The sequence below is a fragment of the Anolis carolinensis genome, chromosome 3 (assembly GCF_035594765.1).
Source record: "Anolis carolinensis isolate JA03-04 chromosome 3, rAnoCar3.1.pri, whole genome shotgun sequence".
NCBI lineage: Eukaryota > Metazoa > Chordata > Lepidosauria > Squamata > Dactyloidae > Anolis > Anolis carolinensis.
Genome location: NC_085843.1, coordinates 197,599,229 through 197,620,330, shown reverse-complemented (window position 1 = coordinate 197,620,330; position 21,102 = coordinate 197,599,229). Strand labels below are relative to the sequence as shown.

Sequence of the window (21,102 nt, the reverse complement as noted above, 5' to 3'; positions counted from 1 at the left end):
AGCCTCCTTTGCTCTTAATGAAGGGAATGTTTTGAAAAGGGAAATCTCTATCTATCTATCTATCTATCTATCTATCTACATTAATTTTATATCTGAATTTTCCCCTCATATGTTTGTAGGTCTTTGCAAATCCTATATACATATAGATCCATATAATTATCTATATAAAGAGAGATGTCTGGATAGATATGAATATATTCTTACCTACTTATATATAGGGCTTGCAAATATTACAGGGGGAAAATGAACACACAAATATATATACACATGTTTAGATAGTTATGAATATATATATATATATATATATATATATATATATAGGGCTTGCAAATATTGTAGGGGGAAATGCACACACACACACACAGAGAGAGAGAGAGAATTTGCAAACGGTTCAGGGGGAAATGCAGAGAAGGGAGCAAGCTTGTTTTCTGCTGCCCTGCAGACTAAGATGCGGAACAATGGCTTCAAATTACAGGAAAGGAGATTTCACCTGAACATCAGGAAGAACCTCCTCACTGTGAGAACTGTTCGGCAGTGGAACTCTCTCCCCCAGAGTGTGGTGGAGGCTCCTTCTTTGGAGGCTTTTAAGCAGAGGCTGGATGGCCATCTGTCGGGGGTGCTTTGAATGCGATTTCCTGCTTCTTAAAATTTTAATTTTGGTCCATTTTTGATGTCTTCGTTGTATGACTATTTTATTAAAAATTTATTTTATTTTGTTTTATTGTAATTGTTCAGGCTTAGCCTCATGTTAGCTGCCCCGAGTCCCTTCGGGGAGATGGAGGTGGGGTACAAAAAAAATAAAGTTAAAGTCTGTGTGTCAATTCTTCTCCTTCCTTCACCTTGCCTTCTTTCTGATCTCCTGTCTCCTTTCTGTGAACCTTTATCTCTTTATTTCCTGTCACTTGTCTCTCCTTCCACTTTCTCTTGTCTCTCTAGGAGTTCCATCTCATTGGTTTTACTTTCCTGTTTTATTCTGGTCTGTCTCCTCTTGTTTCTCTTTTATTCTTACTTCCGCTGATCAACCTCCTCTCTATATAGGCTCTCTGGCCACGTCTTGCTCACTTTGATTGTTTTGACGAACGACAGGGAGATAGACAAAACAACACCCCCTTCAAGGTCAGTGTTCTTCTTTGTGGGTTTAACTCTTCAAATATGGTGATTCTCTCCACCCCTTCTTCTTATTCGCCCGGTTTGGCTTAGTTCTTCCAATTCTTTCCAAATCCCAGTCTGGTTGGTATTTATACAGTGTTTTTAGTGCATTTCGTAAACCTAGTTATTCAAATAGCTTTTATTATTATTTTTTCTTTTCCACTGGGGAACTTTGTTCCTTCCCCCACTACCCGTAGATTTCTTAGTAAAGGACTCACTTTTGACCTCGATTCATCTAAAAGAGGGAGCTCCTTGGCTCTCCAAGAGCTCTCAGAGTGCCCATTCTGCTGTCATCCTGCTGCACTATTTTTTAAAGATTGCAAAGTAATAGGGACTGTGGGATGTCTGTCAAGACGGCTGTGACCAGTTCTGGAAAGGAATCAAACCAGCTATCTTGAATTTTATGTTCTAATCAGCTGGGCTCACTTTAGAAAAATTACAACCTACAAAGTTTATTTTTACTATATTTTCTGTAGTAGCAAACATACAGTTGAGATTTCTTTAGCATTGACTTCTCATGTCTTTAGGACTGAATTCCTTCAGCACTTCCTTCTGCATATATATATAGGCTTGATGGTAGTGTTTTAAGATATTGCAGTATGTACAAATAAATGCATTTATACATTTAGTTACAAACCTCTAAAATTCAGAGTTTAAATTTGGCTACAGCCCAGCCCAGTCTGAATACGTTTTGTTTGTTTCAGTGGTAAAAAGTTAAGCACAGACTTGCTTGTCCCATTAAACTCCACTGACCTAAATATTAATCTAAACTAATCTGGACTGGTCAGACATGCTGTGTTAGCTCAGCCAGGACTTACATCTTCCCTCTTTGAGACTGTTCTTTTACTAATGTGTATCTTGGACACCTAGTGATCCTCAATGTTTTGTGACTTGCATGCGATATAGATAAAAGGTTTTTGAAGCCGCTGAGATAATTGAGAATTAATTCTCCTGTTAAAAACAAAATCTTTAGCTTGTTAAATTGAGCACAACTGGAGAGGAATAAATTGTTCAATAGAGAAATAACAATCTGATCTCAGGCTTTTTCTTGTTAAAACCTCTGTGCTAAATAGGTATATAATTGAACATGATCATGTGCAGAGTAAGAGGAACTAAACAGAGCAGAGCAAGAAACGAGATGATGGCATTTTGTTGATTTTGGTCCATTTTTGATGTCATTGTTGTATGACTATTTTATTAAATTTACAAACCTGGCCAAGAAAACCATCAGAAATCAGAAATGGCTTGAAGGCACATAAGAACAATTGACATTCAGCAAATATTTTAAGAAGTACAAGTTGACTATTTCTTATCAGACATACTTGTTAACAGGAGTATTTTGGAATCTTTGTTTATGTGTACATAATGAGATATCTTGGAGATGGGACCCAAATCTAAACAGGAAATTTATTCATATTTCATATAGACCTTCTACACATAGCCTGGGGATAATTCCGTTGAATATCTTACAAATAATTTTGTGCATGAAATTAAGTATGTATACAAAAGCAAAAGTGTCATTATCGCAGCAACCAATGTGGGTAATTTGGAGTATTTGGGATTTTGGAATTCTGGGTAAGAGATACTCAACCTATATAGCTCTAATAGAATGTCTGCTGTCATAATTCAGCCATCTGTTCTGTTTGCTTGTTTGCTTTGCAAAAAGCAATTAATTGACACACAAACCTATGTGCCATGAATACTTCTACCCCTAGCATATGGTTTTAAATACAGGAACATTTAATCCCATAGGCCCTATTTGTAATCTGAAGTGCTACAGTCCCAACAAAGGTTTATCCTCTCAGAGTGAACTAAACTTTGAATTCTTTCTGCTGACTAGCCAAGAAACTGAAGACCTGGTGGTGTCGGCAGGTTTTTCAGTAATTACATTGGAATACCGCCGATTTCTGGCCCTGAATATATTGCACAAGATTTCTCTAACTTAAAATGATACATTTTAATATATTGGGTTTATGGTTCCCGTCCCCTTGATCAGGTCATGTAAGTGTTATTTATTTCTATAATTGTATTTTTACTTTGCTTAATAATGTGTTATTATGTTTGCTATGTAATGTTTGTGTTGTTTTTATGATTGGAAACCGCCCTGAGTCCCATCCGGGAGATAGGGCGGTATATAAATAAAGTTTTATTATTATTATTATTATTATTATTATTATTATTATTATTATTATTATAAGTTTCTTTTAAATCTAACCTGCAATAGAGTGCAAAACATATTTCACCACATTCACTGTTGACTGGGCTGCCAGCGGGACACACATATGCATGCATATGAAGTTACGATCCTGTTTTTTTTTTATTACACTGGTATAACCCCATCACTAACACATTAACTGCGCCAGCTACAGGTGTTTGGTGTTTTTTGTTTTAAAAAGGCTGTGGGAACAGCCGCAGTGAAGGAAGGGCAACAAAAAAAATCCATACCCTCACTACCAACAAAGAAAGCCTTCAACTTCAGTTCAAGTCTGTTTCAGCAGTGCCTGGCTTCCAAGTGGGCCCTTAATGGTTTTTTGTATGTGTATTCTTAGAAAGCTAGCTTGGAAAATTGCCTGTCCTGTTGCACAGGGAGATTCCACTCATACTGCTCTCACACGTGTGCTTGGCATTCACACACACACTACATCATAATAGCAGGGAAAACAACAGTCTTACAGACAGGATCATTGGTATTAGGAAAGTCTTGGACTCTCCTACAACAGCAATTTTCTAGTGAAAATGGATAATTGTTTTCCTTTTACTACTAGCAACAAGATGGTAGTTCTCTTACACTTCTGGGTTGGAAGTGAGAGGGTTCTTTCAATGATGTAGAGATTTATCTCTATATCCACAGCTTTTGCATCCCTGGATTCAATCAATCATTACTTGAAAATGTTTGATGGGGGGGGGGGGGGGAATCCAAAAAGCAAACCTTGATTTTGACACATAGCGAACACTACACAGATGCCTGTAGGCACACTCTATAGCTTCCCATCATTTCACAGATCATCATGCTCTCTCTGGCATTTGTTTGCGTTGACAACCATTTTATGTAAGGGACATCATTTTACCATGCCAGTGTATAAAATTGGACTTGAACATCCACACATAATGAACCATAGTTCATTTCCCGCCATCAGAAATCCCATCGTACTTTTATTTTGTAGATTTCATTCAATGCTTTGCCCACACTGCTGTGTTGTCTACACATTCTTTTAGCAGTAACTTTTCTTTTTACATAGCCAATCACCATCTCCAAACTGAATTTCTGTTGAAATAACTAGACATATCTCCTTCTCTCAATAACCTTAAAACCAAGAACTCCAAGATAGGAAGTCTTTCAAAACCTATTGATTAGCATTACGGTCTTAGACAAATGTATTTGTGAACTAAGGAGGCCGCAGTGGCGCAGCGGGTTAAACCATTGAGCTGCAGAACTTACTTACCAAAAGGTCAGCAATTTGAATCTTTGAATATGTTTTTAGCCCCATTTTCTGCAAACCTAGCAGTTCAAAAACATGCAAATGTGAGTAGATCAATAGGTACCACTCAGGTGGGAAAGTAATGGCACTCCATGCAGTCATGCTATCCACATGACCTAGGAGGCATCTACGGACAATGCCAGCTCTTCGGCTTAGAAATGGAGATGAGCACAAACCCCCAGAGTTGGACTCGACTAGACTTAATGTCAAGGGAAACTTTTACCTTTTTATCCATGGATATTGCTATCAGGATGGTGTGTGTTTTGGAACCAAACTCCATCAGATATCAAGAACCCAATTTATGTATAATTCCCAGAAATAGCAAAGCAATCGCTAGTACATGAACACACTTATAATAATAGAATTACAAAATAATAGAGCTGGAAGAGACTACAAGGACCATCCAGTCCAATCCCCTACCATGCAGGAAAAGCACAATCAAAGTACCTTTGACAGATGGCCATTCAGCCACTTCTTTGTTAGATTTATCAGTGGGTAGATGAAATATAAAAGAATAAAAGCAACATCTGCTGAAAATTATTTTTTCTCACAATAATTAGAGAGAGATGAGCCCTGCTCCTTATTTCACCTAGCAACCCTGTGTATCAGCCAAGTTAGGAAAGGATTGAGTCTAGATGTCATGTGAGGCCTTGCTGTTCATTTCTTCAGACAGCAATGATGGAAAATGATCCACAAAATCTGACTGAGCATTGCTTGTGAACACTTCTGCTAAGACTGCCACAGTTGTGGCACCAATATGTCAGCTCATACAGTCATTTCCAATTCTGGTTTGGAAGCTGATACAATACAAAGTGAAGCTGAAATGACAGATGGCATGAATGCTTACTTGATTCCAATGTCATTCAATAATTTTCCAATGACTGAACATATTGGCTCATTGCATTTTCAACTTGTTTTGTTTAGCAATATACTGCAGATTTTTTTTACTAACATGAAGCATCTCTTCATTTTACCCTAGGAGGGGATGCTGAGAGTAAACTAAAATTCTCTAGGCAATGGATTCCAAAGAACAAACCCGAGCAGTATGAAATAACAGTCCCTTATTTCATGAATGGCCAACATTGGAAACCAATGAAGAATGTTTATCCACAGGTAAGTCTTTGACCATTTATTGTAACATGGTTAAAGAATACGCTATATGCTGTTTTTTAAGTTTCCAAGTCAGGAGCATCCTAGGTCCTGAGATTTCCAGGACCAAAATTGGAGAGTGAAAAACAATCCCTGCCAGAGTCATAGGGAGCAGGCTGTGGTGTCATAATCAAGCAGAATACATTAAGCAACAAGCAGAGTTTCTCAGAGCATATTCAGATTTTTTTTTAAAAAAGAAGTCCAGTTAATAAGAAAATATTTTTCTGATTGGAAATTAAGTTTTCAAACTCTGTACTGAGGTCTGTCTTCTGCACAATCTCCACAACCCTGATTTGCCCTATGCCTCCACTCAACATGTCTTTTGGTTTTTATTACAGTAGAGTCTCACTTATCCAACAGGCCGGCAGAATGCTGGATAAGCAAATTTGTTGGATAATAAGGAGAGATTAAGGAGAAGCCTATTAAACACCAATTAGGTTATGATTTTACAAATTAAGCACCAAAACATCATGTTATACAACAAATTTGACAGAAAAAATAGTTCAATATGCAGTAATGCTACGTAATAATTACTGTATTTACGAATTTAGCACTAAAATATCATGATGTATTGAAAACATTGACTACAAAAATGCGTTGGATAATCCAGAATGTTGCATAAGCAAATATTGGAGAAGTGAGACTCTACTGTACTTCTTTATTTTTCCTGCAAGTTTGCAATTACAACAATGCAATTTTAAAAAAGGAATAGCACTGGGGGAAAACAGCATGCTTGGGAATAGCGAGGGGGGAGGGAAGAGGAGAATCATCACAACTGCTGTCATGACTGTCAGCATATTGGAACTGCAGTGGAAGGAACTTATCACACAGAAGTCAGTAATGGGAAAGTAATGGTATCAAGATCCATTATGTAAACTCCTGAAAGAATTGGAGGGTTCTGATCCAATTCTTACCACCAGGGCTAGGCATCCTCAAACTGTGCAGAGGGAAAACCTGCCTGGTTGCATGGAAGTGAACAAAAGAAATCATTGCACCAAGTCTTTTTGGACAATGTGTCTCCCGTTGATAACACAAAATTGAGAGGAATCTTACAAGACACTGAAATGTTGCACCAAAGAAAATATCCGATGTTGAAACATGCCACAGCCCTCCACACTGAGATTGACATTGATAAGTTGTATGGTGACATCTGTATTTTACAACAAAAGAGGAAAGAAATTGTCTCCAAAGAGAAGAATAGAGATCAGAGTGTTTTCAGACAATGCCAGAGAGTATTGCCTGGCAGAGGAAAAAAAATGGTCTCTTTTGTACTTTCCACTCATGTGTCTAATGCTTTCTATGAGAGAGTTTTCAGCTTAAGAACATAATTCTGGACCAAGGAGAAAAACTGGCTGTGTTATGAAAGTTGAGCTACAGATGGTACTAAACAGCAGTAACAAACATTTTAAGGATTTCACCTTTCTGTCATAGTTGGCAACTCTAGTTTGTAGCCATTGTTTATGGCATTACTATGTGTGTATACCCAAATTTGTATTACAGTTTTGAATGAGACTTGTTTGTTGGTTAGAAAAGGATAGCAAGTTGCATGTTTTCTTTACAAATGTATGTGTTATAGACCAATATGTTTGAAAGTTTAATTTCTCTCATTATTTTAAACACATAGGATGAACTCTAGAAATTCTTCGCTGTATGTCTTCATCCAATTAGTAGAATGCAGGAGAGAGGTTTTGTGGATCCTTTTTCATCTTTTTCCTGAGGAGAAAATGTAGATTGCATTGTTCAATTTTATTATTTATTTAGTCAAGCTCTCTCAAAGTAAAGATGAGTTAATTAGCAGCATAAAGCAGAAACTATTGAAGAATATGTAGAATAACAAAGCATCAGCTTCAGGTCTTTTGATTTGACTACATACAAAGCACATGTTTTGGTCAATTCTACCATTGTAAAGCTAGAATTCTTTTCTGGACAATTTAATATAAAATCCTACTAGGAAATAATATTCACAGTCTTCAATAGGGTTTACTTCTGATGTGCCTAGGACTGGAACCTTAATAGAGGTAACACATTCTTTTTATGTTTTGTCTCTATATGATAAATTGAAATTTTTAGAAGATGCTGATTTTTAATATGAGTGCAAGTCTTCTGTGTGTACCATCTTTCTTCATTAGTATTTTCCCCACCTGCAGGAATAGTTGCTATATTTTCAAATACCAGTATTTGCCAAAGGGATGTTTTCATATATCTAGAGAACTGTGTGGGATCTTAATTAAGATAACACAAATGTGTTAGTTATCTACAGTATTCTATTTTTAGGTCATTCAATTAGAAACAGATGGTCTTATTTTATAGTACTTGAGACATTTCCAGATTTACTGAGTATAGTCTGTTGAAAGGGTTACAGTGGAGGACTTTCCTGAAAACAGAAATATGTGTATTCAAGTCATTAATTTGTTTTCCAGATTGCTTGCTATTCAAGGTGAACATTAAAAAAAGATTTGTGGCTTGGCACAGAGATCCATATGGAGTATTGGTGTTTCCCCTCAATAGAAACTTAATATAAATAAATGATTGAATTGAAGCCATGGATAAATCAACAATGTTGAATAGATTGAGAGAGGGAGAAGATATATAATGAGCTTCTCATATTACATTATTGATCAAAACCAGGAAAGTTAAGCTGTTAGCATTACTCATAGGGAAGTTTAGGTCTCTGCAAGGCTTCAGCATTGGATGGGATGCTGTTTTACTGTGCAAGTTATTTTTTTCATTTCCACAGCCTGTTCTTTATTTCACACTAATAACGAAGTAGTGTTGCTTTTCACATTTTTATTTAATGACACCATTCTTATGAAGCTTTCCAACATCATCTTTTTCTGTTGCTCCATACATACCTCTCTAACTTTGTACCCTACAAATTGGATGTTGTCACGACCCAGGCTGCAGAGCACCAATAACCATACACAGAGGCCAGAATCTATCTAATATCTTTATTGAAGGAATATATAAAGTTAATAAAAACAAGTGTAGAAAATAGTCCAGAATTAGACCTTTCAGGAAAGGTCAGAATTAGTCCAAAAAAGCAATGTCCAATAAGAAATATTAAGGTCCAAAGTTGTAATCCAATAACCGAAACACTCACTTTGCCAAGCAAAGTGAGGGGAGATGACAAGGTCCTTTAGTCCATGAAACTTGAGCGAGGCTAGGAAATAACTTGATACTTGAAACAAGGCTTGAACGTGGAACAAGGTAACTAAGAACAAGAACAAGGTCCGTGGAATAACTTGATAAAATCCGTGGAACAAGGCAAGGATTGATCCTGGGAAACAAGGCAAAGTCCGTAGATAAACAAAGGCTGGGAAGCAAGGCGAAGGCTGGATAGCAAGGCAAGGCTTGAGCAGGAGCGAGGCTTGAAACGGAGCGCGCTGTCCAGACACAACTCGCTCCGTAGGCTGACGAATTGACTCCGCGAAGTTACTACGCGGGTAAAACACCTAAATAGAGTCTAACTTTCCCGCCGAAGCAGTTCTCTGGGAATCAGAACCGAAAGCTAAACTCTGAGACCAGATGTGAGACTCCCCAAAGATTCTCACGAGAAGCAGTCTTAATTGGCCACATTCTTAGCTGCAATCCTCGCACTCCTGCGCGAAGCTGATTCCAAACTTCTCTGTTGTTTACAAAACTCCCGGCGCAAGAACACGGGAGAAGTAGGCTCTGGGCTTGTTTGACATACTTCTGGGAGACAACTTTCTTGCAGGTGCAAGGTTCCCAGATCTGCCTGGGAAAGATCTGGCTGAGAGGAATCCAGTTCAGACTGGGAAGGTAAAAAACCCAAGTTTTCATCTTCATCAGGAATTACAATGTCCTGAGCAGGACTACAAGGCCCATGGGTCATCACACTATCCCCCTCCTCAAGGCCCCTCCCAAACTGGGGCCCTCTCCCCGAGGCGCGAGGTCGCGGTTTGGTGGGATAGGTCTGATGAAAGCGACGGGTTAGATCAGGAGCATGGACTGTGGAGGCGTCTTCCCAAGAGCGTTCCTCAGGGCCAAAACCCACCCAGTCAATGAGATATTGTAGGCGGCGGCGGTGAAAGCGAGAATCCAAAATGTCCTCAACCTCGAACTCCTCCTCCCCATTCATCAAAACAGGAGGGGGGGCCGGTTGGTCTGTATCAGGTCGCACACCATCCGCCGGAAGGAGCAGGGAACGGTGAAACACTGGGTGAATGCGCATTGAACGCGGAAGTTGGAGTTTGAAAGTCACGGGGTTTAATTGCGCCACCACTGGATAGGGGCCAATGAAACGGGCATCTAACTTCCGGCAAGGGCGGTGTGAGGGCAGAAAGCGAGTGGACAGGAAAACCCGATCTCCTACCTTGATTTCGAGGCCCGGCTGGCGATGTTTGTCAGCGTGGCGTTTATAGTCCTCCTTGGCTTGGTCCAGTTGCTGGAGCAAAAGTTGTTGCACCGCTGTGAGTTCCTGCAGCCAATCCTCTGCTGCGGGAACTTCTGAAGTTTCAATGACAGGGGGGAAGAAACGTGGATGGAAGCCGTAGTTTGCAAAGAACGGCGTTTCTTTTGTAGAAGCTTGAACTCCATTGTTGTAGGCAAACTCAGACAGTGGTAACAGAGAAGCCCAATTGTCCTGTTGGTAGTTTACATAACAGCGAAGATACTGCTCCAAAGTGGCATTGGTGCGCTCCGTTTACCCATCTGTTTGGGGATGATGAGCTGAAGATAAGCGAGAGTCTATGCCCAATAGTTTTTGTAGTGCCTTCCAAAAACGAGAGGTGAATTGAGATCCACGGTCTGTGACTAAACTCTTGGGCAATCCATGTAGTCTGAAAACATGTTGAAGAAATAGATCCGCAGTTTCTTTGGCCGTGGGGAGGCCTTCGCAGGGAATGAAATGGGCTAACTTGGTGAAAAGGTCCACCACCACTAAGATCGTGGTGAATCCACAGGAAGGTGGTAGGTCAGTGATGAAATCCGCGGAAATTATTTCCCATGGGCGAGATGGGGTAGGAAGGGGGTGTAAAAGCCCTGAGGGCTTCTCCCTTCGTATCTTGGAGCGCTGGCATACTGGGCAGGTGTTGACATATTTTTCCACATCCTTGCGGATCTTGGGCCACCAAAAATCCCTTAGGATCAAATGCATAGTTTTAAATAGTCCGAAGTGTCCTGCTGGTTTGCAGTCATGACACAGACGAAGCGCTTTTTCCCTGCCCGGTCCGGGTGGGATATAAACATGATTTCTATAGCAGAGCAGCCCATCTTTAAGCGAAAAGGGAAAATGCAGACCTTGGCGAAGTTGGTCCTGCGCCCAGGCATCTGCTTGCTGACTAGCCCTGATTTCTTGAGCACAGATGGGTCCTGGAGTAGGGGAAGTTGAACCAATGGGAATGGATTTGGTGTTCCCCACCGTGAGCGTGGCAAAGTTCTCGGGTTGTAGCAGTTGGGATTCAAAGGTCTCCTTGCGTCCTGCAGCGTATTCCGGTTTACGTGACAGGGCGTCTGCTTGCTTGGTTTGGGCTGGGGTCACATAATGGATCTGGAAGTTGAAACGTTCAAAGAATAAAGCCCAACGTTGCTGCCTCTGATTTAGTTTGCGGGCAGTTCTTAGATGTTCTAGATTACGATGATCAGTGTGGACTTCAATGGGAAATTTGGCCCCTTCTAGCCAATGTCTCCAAGTTTCAAAGGCTGCCTTTATGGCCAGTAGTTCTTTTTCCCAAATGGTGTAATTCCTCTCTGGTGTGGTTAGTTGACGAGAATAAAAGGCACAGGGATGGAGGTGATCTCCCACCGGTTGTAAGAGTACAGCCCCAATTGCCACATCAGAGGCGTCCGCTTGCACCACAAAAGGGGTTCCAGGATTTGGGTGCTGTAGAATTGGCTGGGAGGTGAATAGTTTCTTTAGTTGCTGGAACCCTTTCTCTGCTTGATCAGTCCAGCGGAAAGGCTGCTTTCCACGGATGCAGCTAGTGATGGGGTCGGACCAGCGGGCAAAATCTGGAATGAACTTGCGGTAATAGTTCGCGAACCCCAAGAAACGCTGCACCTCTTTCTTGTTAGTTGGCGCCCGCCATTCCAATACTGCTGAAACCTTGGCTGGATCCATGGAAAGCCCTAGAGGCGAGATGCGGTAACCAAGGAAATCTACCTCTTGTAGATCAAAGGCGCATTTTTCCAGCTTGGCATAAAGTCCATGATCCCGCAATCGTTGTAACACCATTTTGACGTGGTTCTCATGTTCTGATTGTGATCTAGAAAACACCAAAAAATCGTCCAGGTAGATTATCAAGAACCTGTCTAGATAGTCCTGAAAAATGTCATTGACAAAATGCTGGAACGTTGCGGGGGCTCCGCATAACCCGAAATTCATAACTCGGGACTCAAATAATCCGAATTTGGTCTGGAAGGCGGTCTTCCACTCGTCCCCTTCCCTGATGCGAACTAAGTTGTAAGCCCCCCGAAGATCCAGCTTGGTGTAAACCTTGGCTCCTCGAAGCCGATCCAGTAGATCCGAGATTAAGGGCAGGGGATAGCTGTTCCGCTTGGTGATATTGTTCAATGCTCTGTAGTCCACCACCAAGCGTAGTTCCCCTGACTTCTTCTTCACAAACATCACTGGGGAGGCGGCTGGGGATTGAGAGGGTCTGATGAATCCCTTGCGAAGGTTTGTCTCTAGGAATTCCCTGAGAGCTTCTTGCTCTGGTTCAGTCAGGGAGTAGAGATGCCCTCGCGGGATCGGGGCCCCCTCCACCAAGTCAATGGCACAGTCATAAGGTCTATGTGGGGGTAATTTTTCGGCTTCTTTCTCATTGAATACATCCCAATACTCGGAGTACTTCTTTGGCAAGGTGATGATGGGCTCGGTGTCTGTGGCATGGCATACCTTGGCTACGAGGCAATGGTTTTGGCAGTACGGTGAAGCAAACTGCAGTTCTCTGTTGGACCAGGAGATGTTAGGGTCGTGGAGAGTCAGCCATGGAATTCCCAAAATCACAGGGAAATGGGGGACCTCGGTAACAAAGAAGGAAATCTCTTCCATATGTTCCCTTATCCACATCCTGGTGGGTTCCGACCACTGACTTACGGGGCCCGTCTTGAGGGGGCGGCCGTCTATGGCTTGCACCACACGGGCATTCTTGAAATCATGATATTGTAATCCCAGAGAGTCGGCATACTCTCTATCGATGAAATTGTTGGTAGCTCCAGAGTCTATCATGGCGTGGATCATGACGGGTCCCCTTTTTGCTGACCATAATGTGACCACGAGAAGGAACAGGACCCCGGTTGGCGGCTCTTGGATGGATTTTTTGACCGGGTTGGCGAGCCTCTCTACACCCGGTCGTTGGCTTCCCCCGCCGGCTGTGTGCCAGTCGGCTCAGACGCCTTCGTCTCCGTGGAGGACGCCGCCGCAAGACGGGCGGCAGGCTTCCCTTTGGCTGGGCACTCTCTGGCGAAGTGGCCCCCGTTCCCGCAGTACCAGCAGAGGTTTAAGCGTTGACGACGGGCCTTCTCGGCGGCATCTAGTCTGGGACGCACATTGCCCAACTGCATCGGCACCTCCTCGCCTCCTCTGGGGTATGGGGTTGGCGGTGGGGGTCTCCACACCGGACGTGGCTGAACGCTGGCGGGAGCGGGGGGTTTTGCCCCGGCTCTACTGCCCTGGCCTCGAACCCACTGTTTCCTGTTGGCAATCATGACTTCAGCCCGTAAACATTGATCAATGAGTGCCTCGAGGGTCTGGGGAGGATCCACCTTGGAGATTTCTTCCAGCATTTCAATGTTGAGACCCTCCCGGAATTGTCCCCTGAGGGCTACATCGTTCCAGCCGGTGTTGTGGGCCAGCACTCGGAACTCGGCTATATACTGAGACATAGGTCTGTCTCCTTGGAAAAGGCGACGGAGTTTGTGACCGGCTGCCTCCAAATTGTCCTCGATTCCCCAAGTCTCCTTGAGGTGGTCCAAGAAGTGTTGCGCTGATCTTAGGTGTGGAGAGGCTTGGTCGTACAGTGCCGTCGCCCAGCTGGCCGCTGGCCCGTCTAGAAGACTGTAAACCCATGCCACTTTGATGTCTTCTTGGGGAAACTCGGCAGCACGGGCCTCTAGATAAGCTTGACATTGGCGACGGAAGACATGAACCTTAGAAGCTTCTCCAGTAAACTTGGTTGGCAACGCCATGGCCGGAAGACGAATTCCGCGTTCCTTCAAACCCCTTATTTCTCCATCCTGTGCATTGAGCTTATCACGGATTCGGTCCACCTCATCCTTGTCGATGGTGTAGGTAATCGGCTGGCCGCTCGGCCCAGGTACGACTCCGGTAGACATTCTGGCCGAGGTTAATTGGTGCTTAGGGTGGCGCGGAGTCAAACTGTCACGACCCAGGCTGCAGAGCACCAATAACCATACACAGAGGCCAGAATCTATCTAATATCTTTATTGAAGGAATATATAAAGTTAATAAAAACAAGTGTAGAAAATAGTCCAGAATTAGACCTTTCAGGAAAGGTCAGAATTAGTCCAAAAAAGCAATGTCCAATAAGAAATATTAAGGTCCAAAGTTGTAATCCAATAACCGAAACACTCACTTTGCCAAGCAAAGTGAGGGGAGATGACAAGGTCCTTTAGTCCATGAAACTTGAGCGAGGCTAGGAAATAACTTGATACTTGAAACAAGGCTTGAACGTGGAACAAGGTAACTAAGAACAAGAACAAGGTCCGTGGAATAACTTGATAAAATCCGTGGAACAAGGCAAGGATTGATCCTGGGAAACAAGGCAAAGTCCGTAGATAAACAAAGGCTGGGAAGCAAGGCGAAGGCTGGATAGCAAGGCAAGGCTTGAGCAGGAGCGAGGCTTGAAACGGAGCGCGCTGTCCAGACACAACTCGCTCCGTAGGCTGACGAATTGACTCCGCGAAGTTACTACGCGGGTAAAACACCTAAATAGAGTCTAACTTTCCCGCCGAAGCAGTTCTCTGGGAATCAGAACCGAAAGCTAAACTCTGAGACCAGATGTGAGACTCCCCAAAGATTCTCACGAGAAGCAGTCTTAATTGGCCACATTCTTAGCTGCAATCCTCGCACTCCTGCGCGAAGCTGATTCCAAACTTCTCTGTTGTTTACAAAACTCCCGGCGCAAGAACACGGGAGAAGTAGGCTCTGGGCTTGTTTGACATACTTCTGGGAGACAACTTTCTTGCAGGTGCAAGGTTCCCAGATCTGCCTGGGAAAGATCTGGCTGAGAGGAATCCAGTTCAGACTGGGAAGGTAAAAAACCCAAGTTTTCATCTTCATCAGGAATTACAATGTCCTGAGCAGGACTACAAGGCCCATGGGTCATCACAGATGTTGAGAAGGAAAAGTACCTTTCTATTCCTTCTTTTTAGCAAATAGTCCCAGATGATTGCTTTCAAGATCAGGAAAGCAAAGCTTTGTGAAAGGCACTTGAGTCCCCCCCCCCCAGTGCTCCTTCCTAGCACAAATACAGGCCCCCAGCTGGTGTTAGATCCTTGGAGGAGAAAAGTACAAAAAACGCAATGTTCAATTCTAGCTTAACCTTTTCAATTTTCAATATTGTTACTTTCCTTCAACCCACAAATCCACTATGTAACACGATTTTTGTTCCTCACTTATAAATGTCATTTCCTAATTGGTTCTATCATAAAAACATGAAAAAAGTTAAAAACCTTGTTTTTGTGGGACATCCTGCAGTGCATTTTGCTATAGTTTTTCAATGAATATCTAATCGAGTCTCAACCAATTAAATATAGTTTGTGAAAGCCACAAAAACAAGGTTTCTGATATATAACAACGACTTTCAAAGTAAGTACCAGGCAATTAAATAGCAAATAACACTTTCAAACCAGGAACAGAATTGTTTTCAAATTTTGTTACATAGTGATCTTTAAATCTTTTATAAGAACCATGGGTAGGGGAGTTTTCTGTACTTGTTGCAGGTTGCATTTTCTTCTAAAATTTGGGTTTAAGATGCAGTATTAAACCCAGTTTTGGTGGCATGCATATCTGTAATTTCCAAAGGACTTTACCAAGATGATAACTTCCCATTATTATGATATAGCTCCAATTTATCCACAATCTAGAATTTTCCTAAGTGAAAATGCTGTTTTTTTAGAACATGGATCTCCTTCACATAGAGCTAAAAGTCTCAGTAAAATTACTTTGTGAAAAAGCACTAAATGCAAACAGAGGCTGTAATTTCACCTGGGGAAAGAGTTGCCAAGCTGCAGGGATCTTTTAGCATAAGCTTCAGATCACGAACCTTACCAGCTGTATTGCTGTAACAAGTAGAGCTTGTAAATTCTCAAAGCTGGTAAGACTCAGGGGAAGAATGCTAGTAACTCTTAATTCATGGGAACTAAAAGGCTATAAAGCGACTAAATCAATTATTTCTAAAGTAGAACAGCATGGACTTGTGTGCTTCTGGTGCAGCAAACTGTTTCTGGAATGTAAAAAATTGAGATCTTATTGTATGTAGAATACAAAGGATTAATTGGCGCTCTTATATTGTGTTCTGGGGATTTTTTTTAAGTTTGTGTTTTCCTTTGTTATCCATTCTTTTTATGGAGTTGGGGTTAAAATAATTTTTAAATATAAGCAAATACATTAGCTCTACACATTTCAGTGCTGCTTTTCTCAACATGTGGTGGATGGAAAGAGATGTTGGAAAGAGAAAGGGCTTGTTGATTATCTGAAAGTGCTAATAAAGAGAATTATCTTCAAAGCAATTTCTCATATCCTCTTCACTTCTTGATCTACACCCAAAGATTACTCCTATCATCACATTACAGACTCATCCATTTCCTGTTTCCATAAATGAAGTGGGCAAGGAGACAGTCCAGTGAGCAGGAACATCATAGCCTGTGTTCCAATAGCCAGCACATGGCAGCAATATCTGTAGTGTCATGACTGAGATATCAAAATACGGATGAGAAGGCTACAGCCTCCTCAGTCCTTATCCAACTTCCCCCAGCCTCCTGATATTGCATAAGGATTCAGTGGGAGTGAAGGAGGCATGGCAAGATCATGGAAGACTATAATTGATCTGATCCTTTTCCAGCCTCTCCTCTCCCGTCCCTCCGTATTGTGCAGAAACAAGTGGCTATCAAGAGCAGTGCCTGGAAAGCTATAGGCTCCACAATCCTTACATAGCTCCCCATACCTGCCCAATTTAGCATTAAGACAGGACTATGGAAGGCTATGGCCTCCCCCAGTTACTGCTTAGCTTCCACGTACCTCTCCAGTATTGCACAATTGTACGTTAGAGACCCTGGAGAGAATCTTGGCAGCATGTAGCTATAATCTTCCATGATTCTCTCTCACAGTACTGACACACTTCAGTATATTACCTGAATGATGCTTTAGTCAGATCTGATCTGGAATGCTGAATCCAGTTCTAGCCACACAGTTCAAGAAGGATATGGGTGGTCTGGAATGTGTCCAGAGAAGAATGACCAAGATGATCGAAGTCTCAAAATTAAGTATTTATAAAGAACAACTTAGATGTACATTTTGATATAATAACTGTAAAAACATTTTCTGATATAATATTGCCAAGACAACCTTTTGATAGGCTCCCTGTTGGATTCCCATATGTCAGAAATGACCTCAAGGCACACAGCAACAAAACATTGTAGTGTCTGAAGAATTTCTAGCTTTGTGAATAGATGAAGTGAGAAATGGTTCAGATAGACTTTCATTCTGTTATTTAAAAAATTAAGAAGAATTATGGAAGATATTTAGAAATATCTTTCATAAGTTAAATGCTGTGCACAAGTTTTTTGTCTTTTCTTTCTTTCTTAATGAACAAAGTGTGGGGGGGGGGAGGGAGAGATGGACTGTAGAAGAACAATCCAGAGAGTTTACCAATGGAAGATGATGTCATCCGGAACCACTTGCCCCTCCCTATAAAATTGGGTGAATGAGACAAGGTGATTGCATAATAAAAGCCTCACCTGGAAGCTTCCTACCATGGCTGAGCTTCCTACCATGGCTGAGTACTGATTTCCATTATATTAACTCCTTTGACTTGGATATTAATTTTTACAGCTTTGAACATGGCAAAGGTTTGTACGACTGAACTCAGTGCCTTTCGGCATCTTAATTGCCTAATCTGGCAGGCGGGAATAGTGAATGAAGTGGCCCTGACTTAATCCAATTATTGAGAAATAGTTATCCTGAGTAAATGTCTCTTTCGCCATGCCTATGACACACTGAAAGATTTGGATGAAATCTTGCTCTACTTGGCCAGTGAAGAATGTTGGTCTCGTCTTATAGTGATCTTGGCTAAACTGTTTTTACCATTGAACTTAATGTCCCAGATGAAAATGAGAATGCCAACATGTTGCAAATAAGGATGACAGTATCCAGTTTGCCTTTGTAAGTCTTACTTCTTTTATTCTTCCAGCTCTGGGTTAGTATCTCAGTGTTAAACCTGCAGATTTCTATTCAATTCATGTGTTCCTCTGTAGCATTGTGTAATATAGTGTTCCTTTAATACAAGCATTAAGACTTTCCATCATAAAAGACATTTTGATCTTAATTAGGAATACACTGAATGTCTGGAACACAGCATGGCCATAACAATTTAAAAGCTACAACTAATTTGATATAGTTATGGTACATTACACTCTCTAAAGCTTTTTAAAATGAAGAATATTAACTCTTTCTTGGCTTTTCTATATTTGTTGAGACTGACCATGTCCCATGTGTTTTGATGCTGTAGAGCAGGGGTCCCCAAACTTTTAAAACGGGGGGCCAGTTCACGATCCTTCAGACTGTTGGAGGGCCGGATTATAGTTGGCCACCAAGCAATAATAATTAATAATAATAATTATTAATAATAATAACAACAATAATAATAACAAAGAGGGTTGGAAGAGACCCTTTGGGCCATGTAGTCCAACCCCCTTCTGCCTCTGTGGACCAAAAGCACAAGCAAAGCATCCCTGACAGATGGCCACCCAGCCTCAATGTTAATAATAATAATAATAATAATAATAATAATAATAATAATAATAATAATAATAATAAAGAGGGTTGGAAGAGACCCCTTGGGCCATTTAGTCCAACCCCCTTCTGCCTCTGTGCACCAAAAGCACAAACAAAGCACCCCTGACAAATGGCCACCCACCCTCAATGTTAATAATAATAATAATAATAATAATAATAATAATAATAATAATAATAATAATAATGGTTGTAAGAGAAGAAGAGACCCCTTGAGTCATTTAGCCCAACCCACTTCTGTCCTTGTGCCATGGGGGACGGATAAATAGCTTCGATGGGCCGCATCCGGCCCCCGGACCTTAGTTTGGGGACCCCTGCTGTAGAGCTTTATATGATTCTTCTCATACACAGAAGAAAATAGATATATCTAATGACATCCCCTGTAATATTTTTACCTTCGGAATAGCTTGCTCAGGCAAGCTTGCAAACCTTTGCCTCTCTCACAGGGACTGCTCTGGCCTCAGGTTTTGGCCCTGAAATCTCAGGAAGGAAGGGCTGCTGACTTGGCAAACACAGTTTGGGTGTGCTCATAATTCCAGATTCTGACATCCCCAAACCACAGTTTTGGATCAGTGTCTTTCATCAATGATTGTGTAAACATATTGAAATTATTCTGGGAAATTTACTGGTTCATCTGGTGGCATAAAAATACTATATTAGAAGATTTTAGAATTTAAAAATTTATGGGACTCTTTTCAGGTTGCTTTCAGCTTTTGGACACCATATTGGCATCATTTATTTTGTGTTATGCAATCATGTAATAGTAAGAATAGGAAGGAGTCGCAAGGGCCATCCAGTTCAATCCCATGTCATGCAGCAATATGCAACAAAAACAGTCCTGAAAATAATAATAATAATAACAACAACAACAACAACAACAACAACTTTATTTTTATATCCCGCCTCCATCTCCCTGAAGGGACTCAGCGTGGCTTACATGTGAAACAAACCGAATCCAACAGAGATTAATTCCAACATAGAGTAAAACATAACTCAATAAAATCAATAACATTATTTATTTATTTATTTACAGTATTTATATTCCGCCCTTCTCACCCCGAAGGGGACTCAGGGCAGATTACAATGAACACATATATGGCAAACATTCAATGCCAACAGACAAACAACATCCAGTTTTAGACAGACACAGAGGCATTTTAACATCTTTCCAGCTTCACGATTCCGGCCACAGGGGGAGCTGTTGCTTCACCGTCCATTGGTGGCTGTTCTTCCTCATTCTTTTCCGCGTGAGCAGTTTTATGGTGTTGTAGATTAGTTAAATTAGCGTCCCGCATAAAGCGTACCTAAATTTTCCCTACTTGACAGATGCAACTGACTTTCGGGGCTGCTAGGTCAACAGCAAGCCGGGGCTTTTTTTTTTTTAATGGTCGGAGGCTTAACCCGACCCGGGCTTCGAACTCATGACCTCTCGGTCAGTAGTGATTTATAGCAGCTGGTTACTAGCCAGCTGCGCCACAGCCCGGCCCCTTTTTATTACAAAATAAAATAACATAACATAAAACAGCATCATCAACCACCAAAAATCTATCCCGTAATGAGTACTGAAATACGGGGGGAAGGACTTGTGCAAAATATGTAATGCCCATCCAACCTCTGTTTAATGATGTCTAAAGATGGAGAGATCACTAGCTATGACAGTCTATTCCATTGTTGTACCGCTCTTATGGTAAAAAAGTTCTTTCTAATATTTAGATGGGATCTCTTTTCATGTTGATAAGAGCAATGTTTGGTGGAAAATCTCTCCCCAGGCATTCACCCTGAGTCCTCTTGGAGACATAGGGTAGTCTACAAATAAAGATGATGATGATGATATTTTCCCAATTCTAAAGAGATAATTCTAGATTTAAAAAACAAATTAACCTTAATTTGTAAAGTTCCTGTGCAAATGTAAGATGCAATAGATTATACTATGTAAACTGAAAAATATTCTGTTCCTGGTTTGAAAGTGTTAGTTCCTGTTTAATGGTGCAGTACATACTTTGAAAATAGTTGTTATACTCTATAAACTTCATTTTTTGTCATTGCCATTTTTAACCTTTCATATGCCATTTTAAACCTTTTAACATGAGAGAAGCCTCCCCGCAGGATCGTGACACATCTGGGCGTCCCCTGGGCAATGTCTTTGTAGGCGGCTGATTCTCTCACAACCAGAAGCGACTTGCAGTTCGCTTCTGACACGATAAATAAACAAATACCTTTTGCACAGACTGCAAAAACAAAAGTTTTGCAGTTTAATGAACGTTTTCCATGTTTTTATGATAGAACCAATTAGGAAATGACATTTATATTCCCAGAACAAAAATTGTGTTA

The 21,102-nt window shown here is 41.3% G+C and overlaps 1 protein-coding gene across 3 annotated transcripts in view; it reads left to right on the top strand.

Annotated features, from left to right (window-relative positions):
* adam12 (ADAM metallopeptidase domain 12) overlaps positions 1-21,102 on the top strand; it is a 355,264-nt gene that overhangs the window by 42,025 nt on the left and 292,137 nt on the right. For 2 of the 3 annotated variants that reach the window (XM_008106757.3, XM_062976054.1), the window contains exon 2: positions 5,608-5,741. In XM_008106757.3, the coding sequence (XP_008104964.1) occupies positions 5,608-5,741 (134 nt within the window). Of the gene's footprint in view, positions 1-394; positions 1,117-5,607; positions 5,742-21,102 lie in introns of those variants that run through there. The other variant, XM_062976055.1, reaches the window with a different exon arrangement.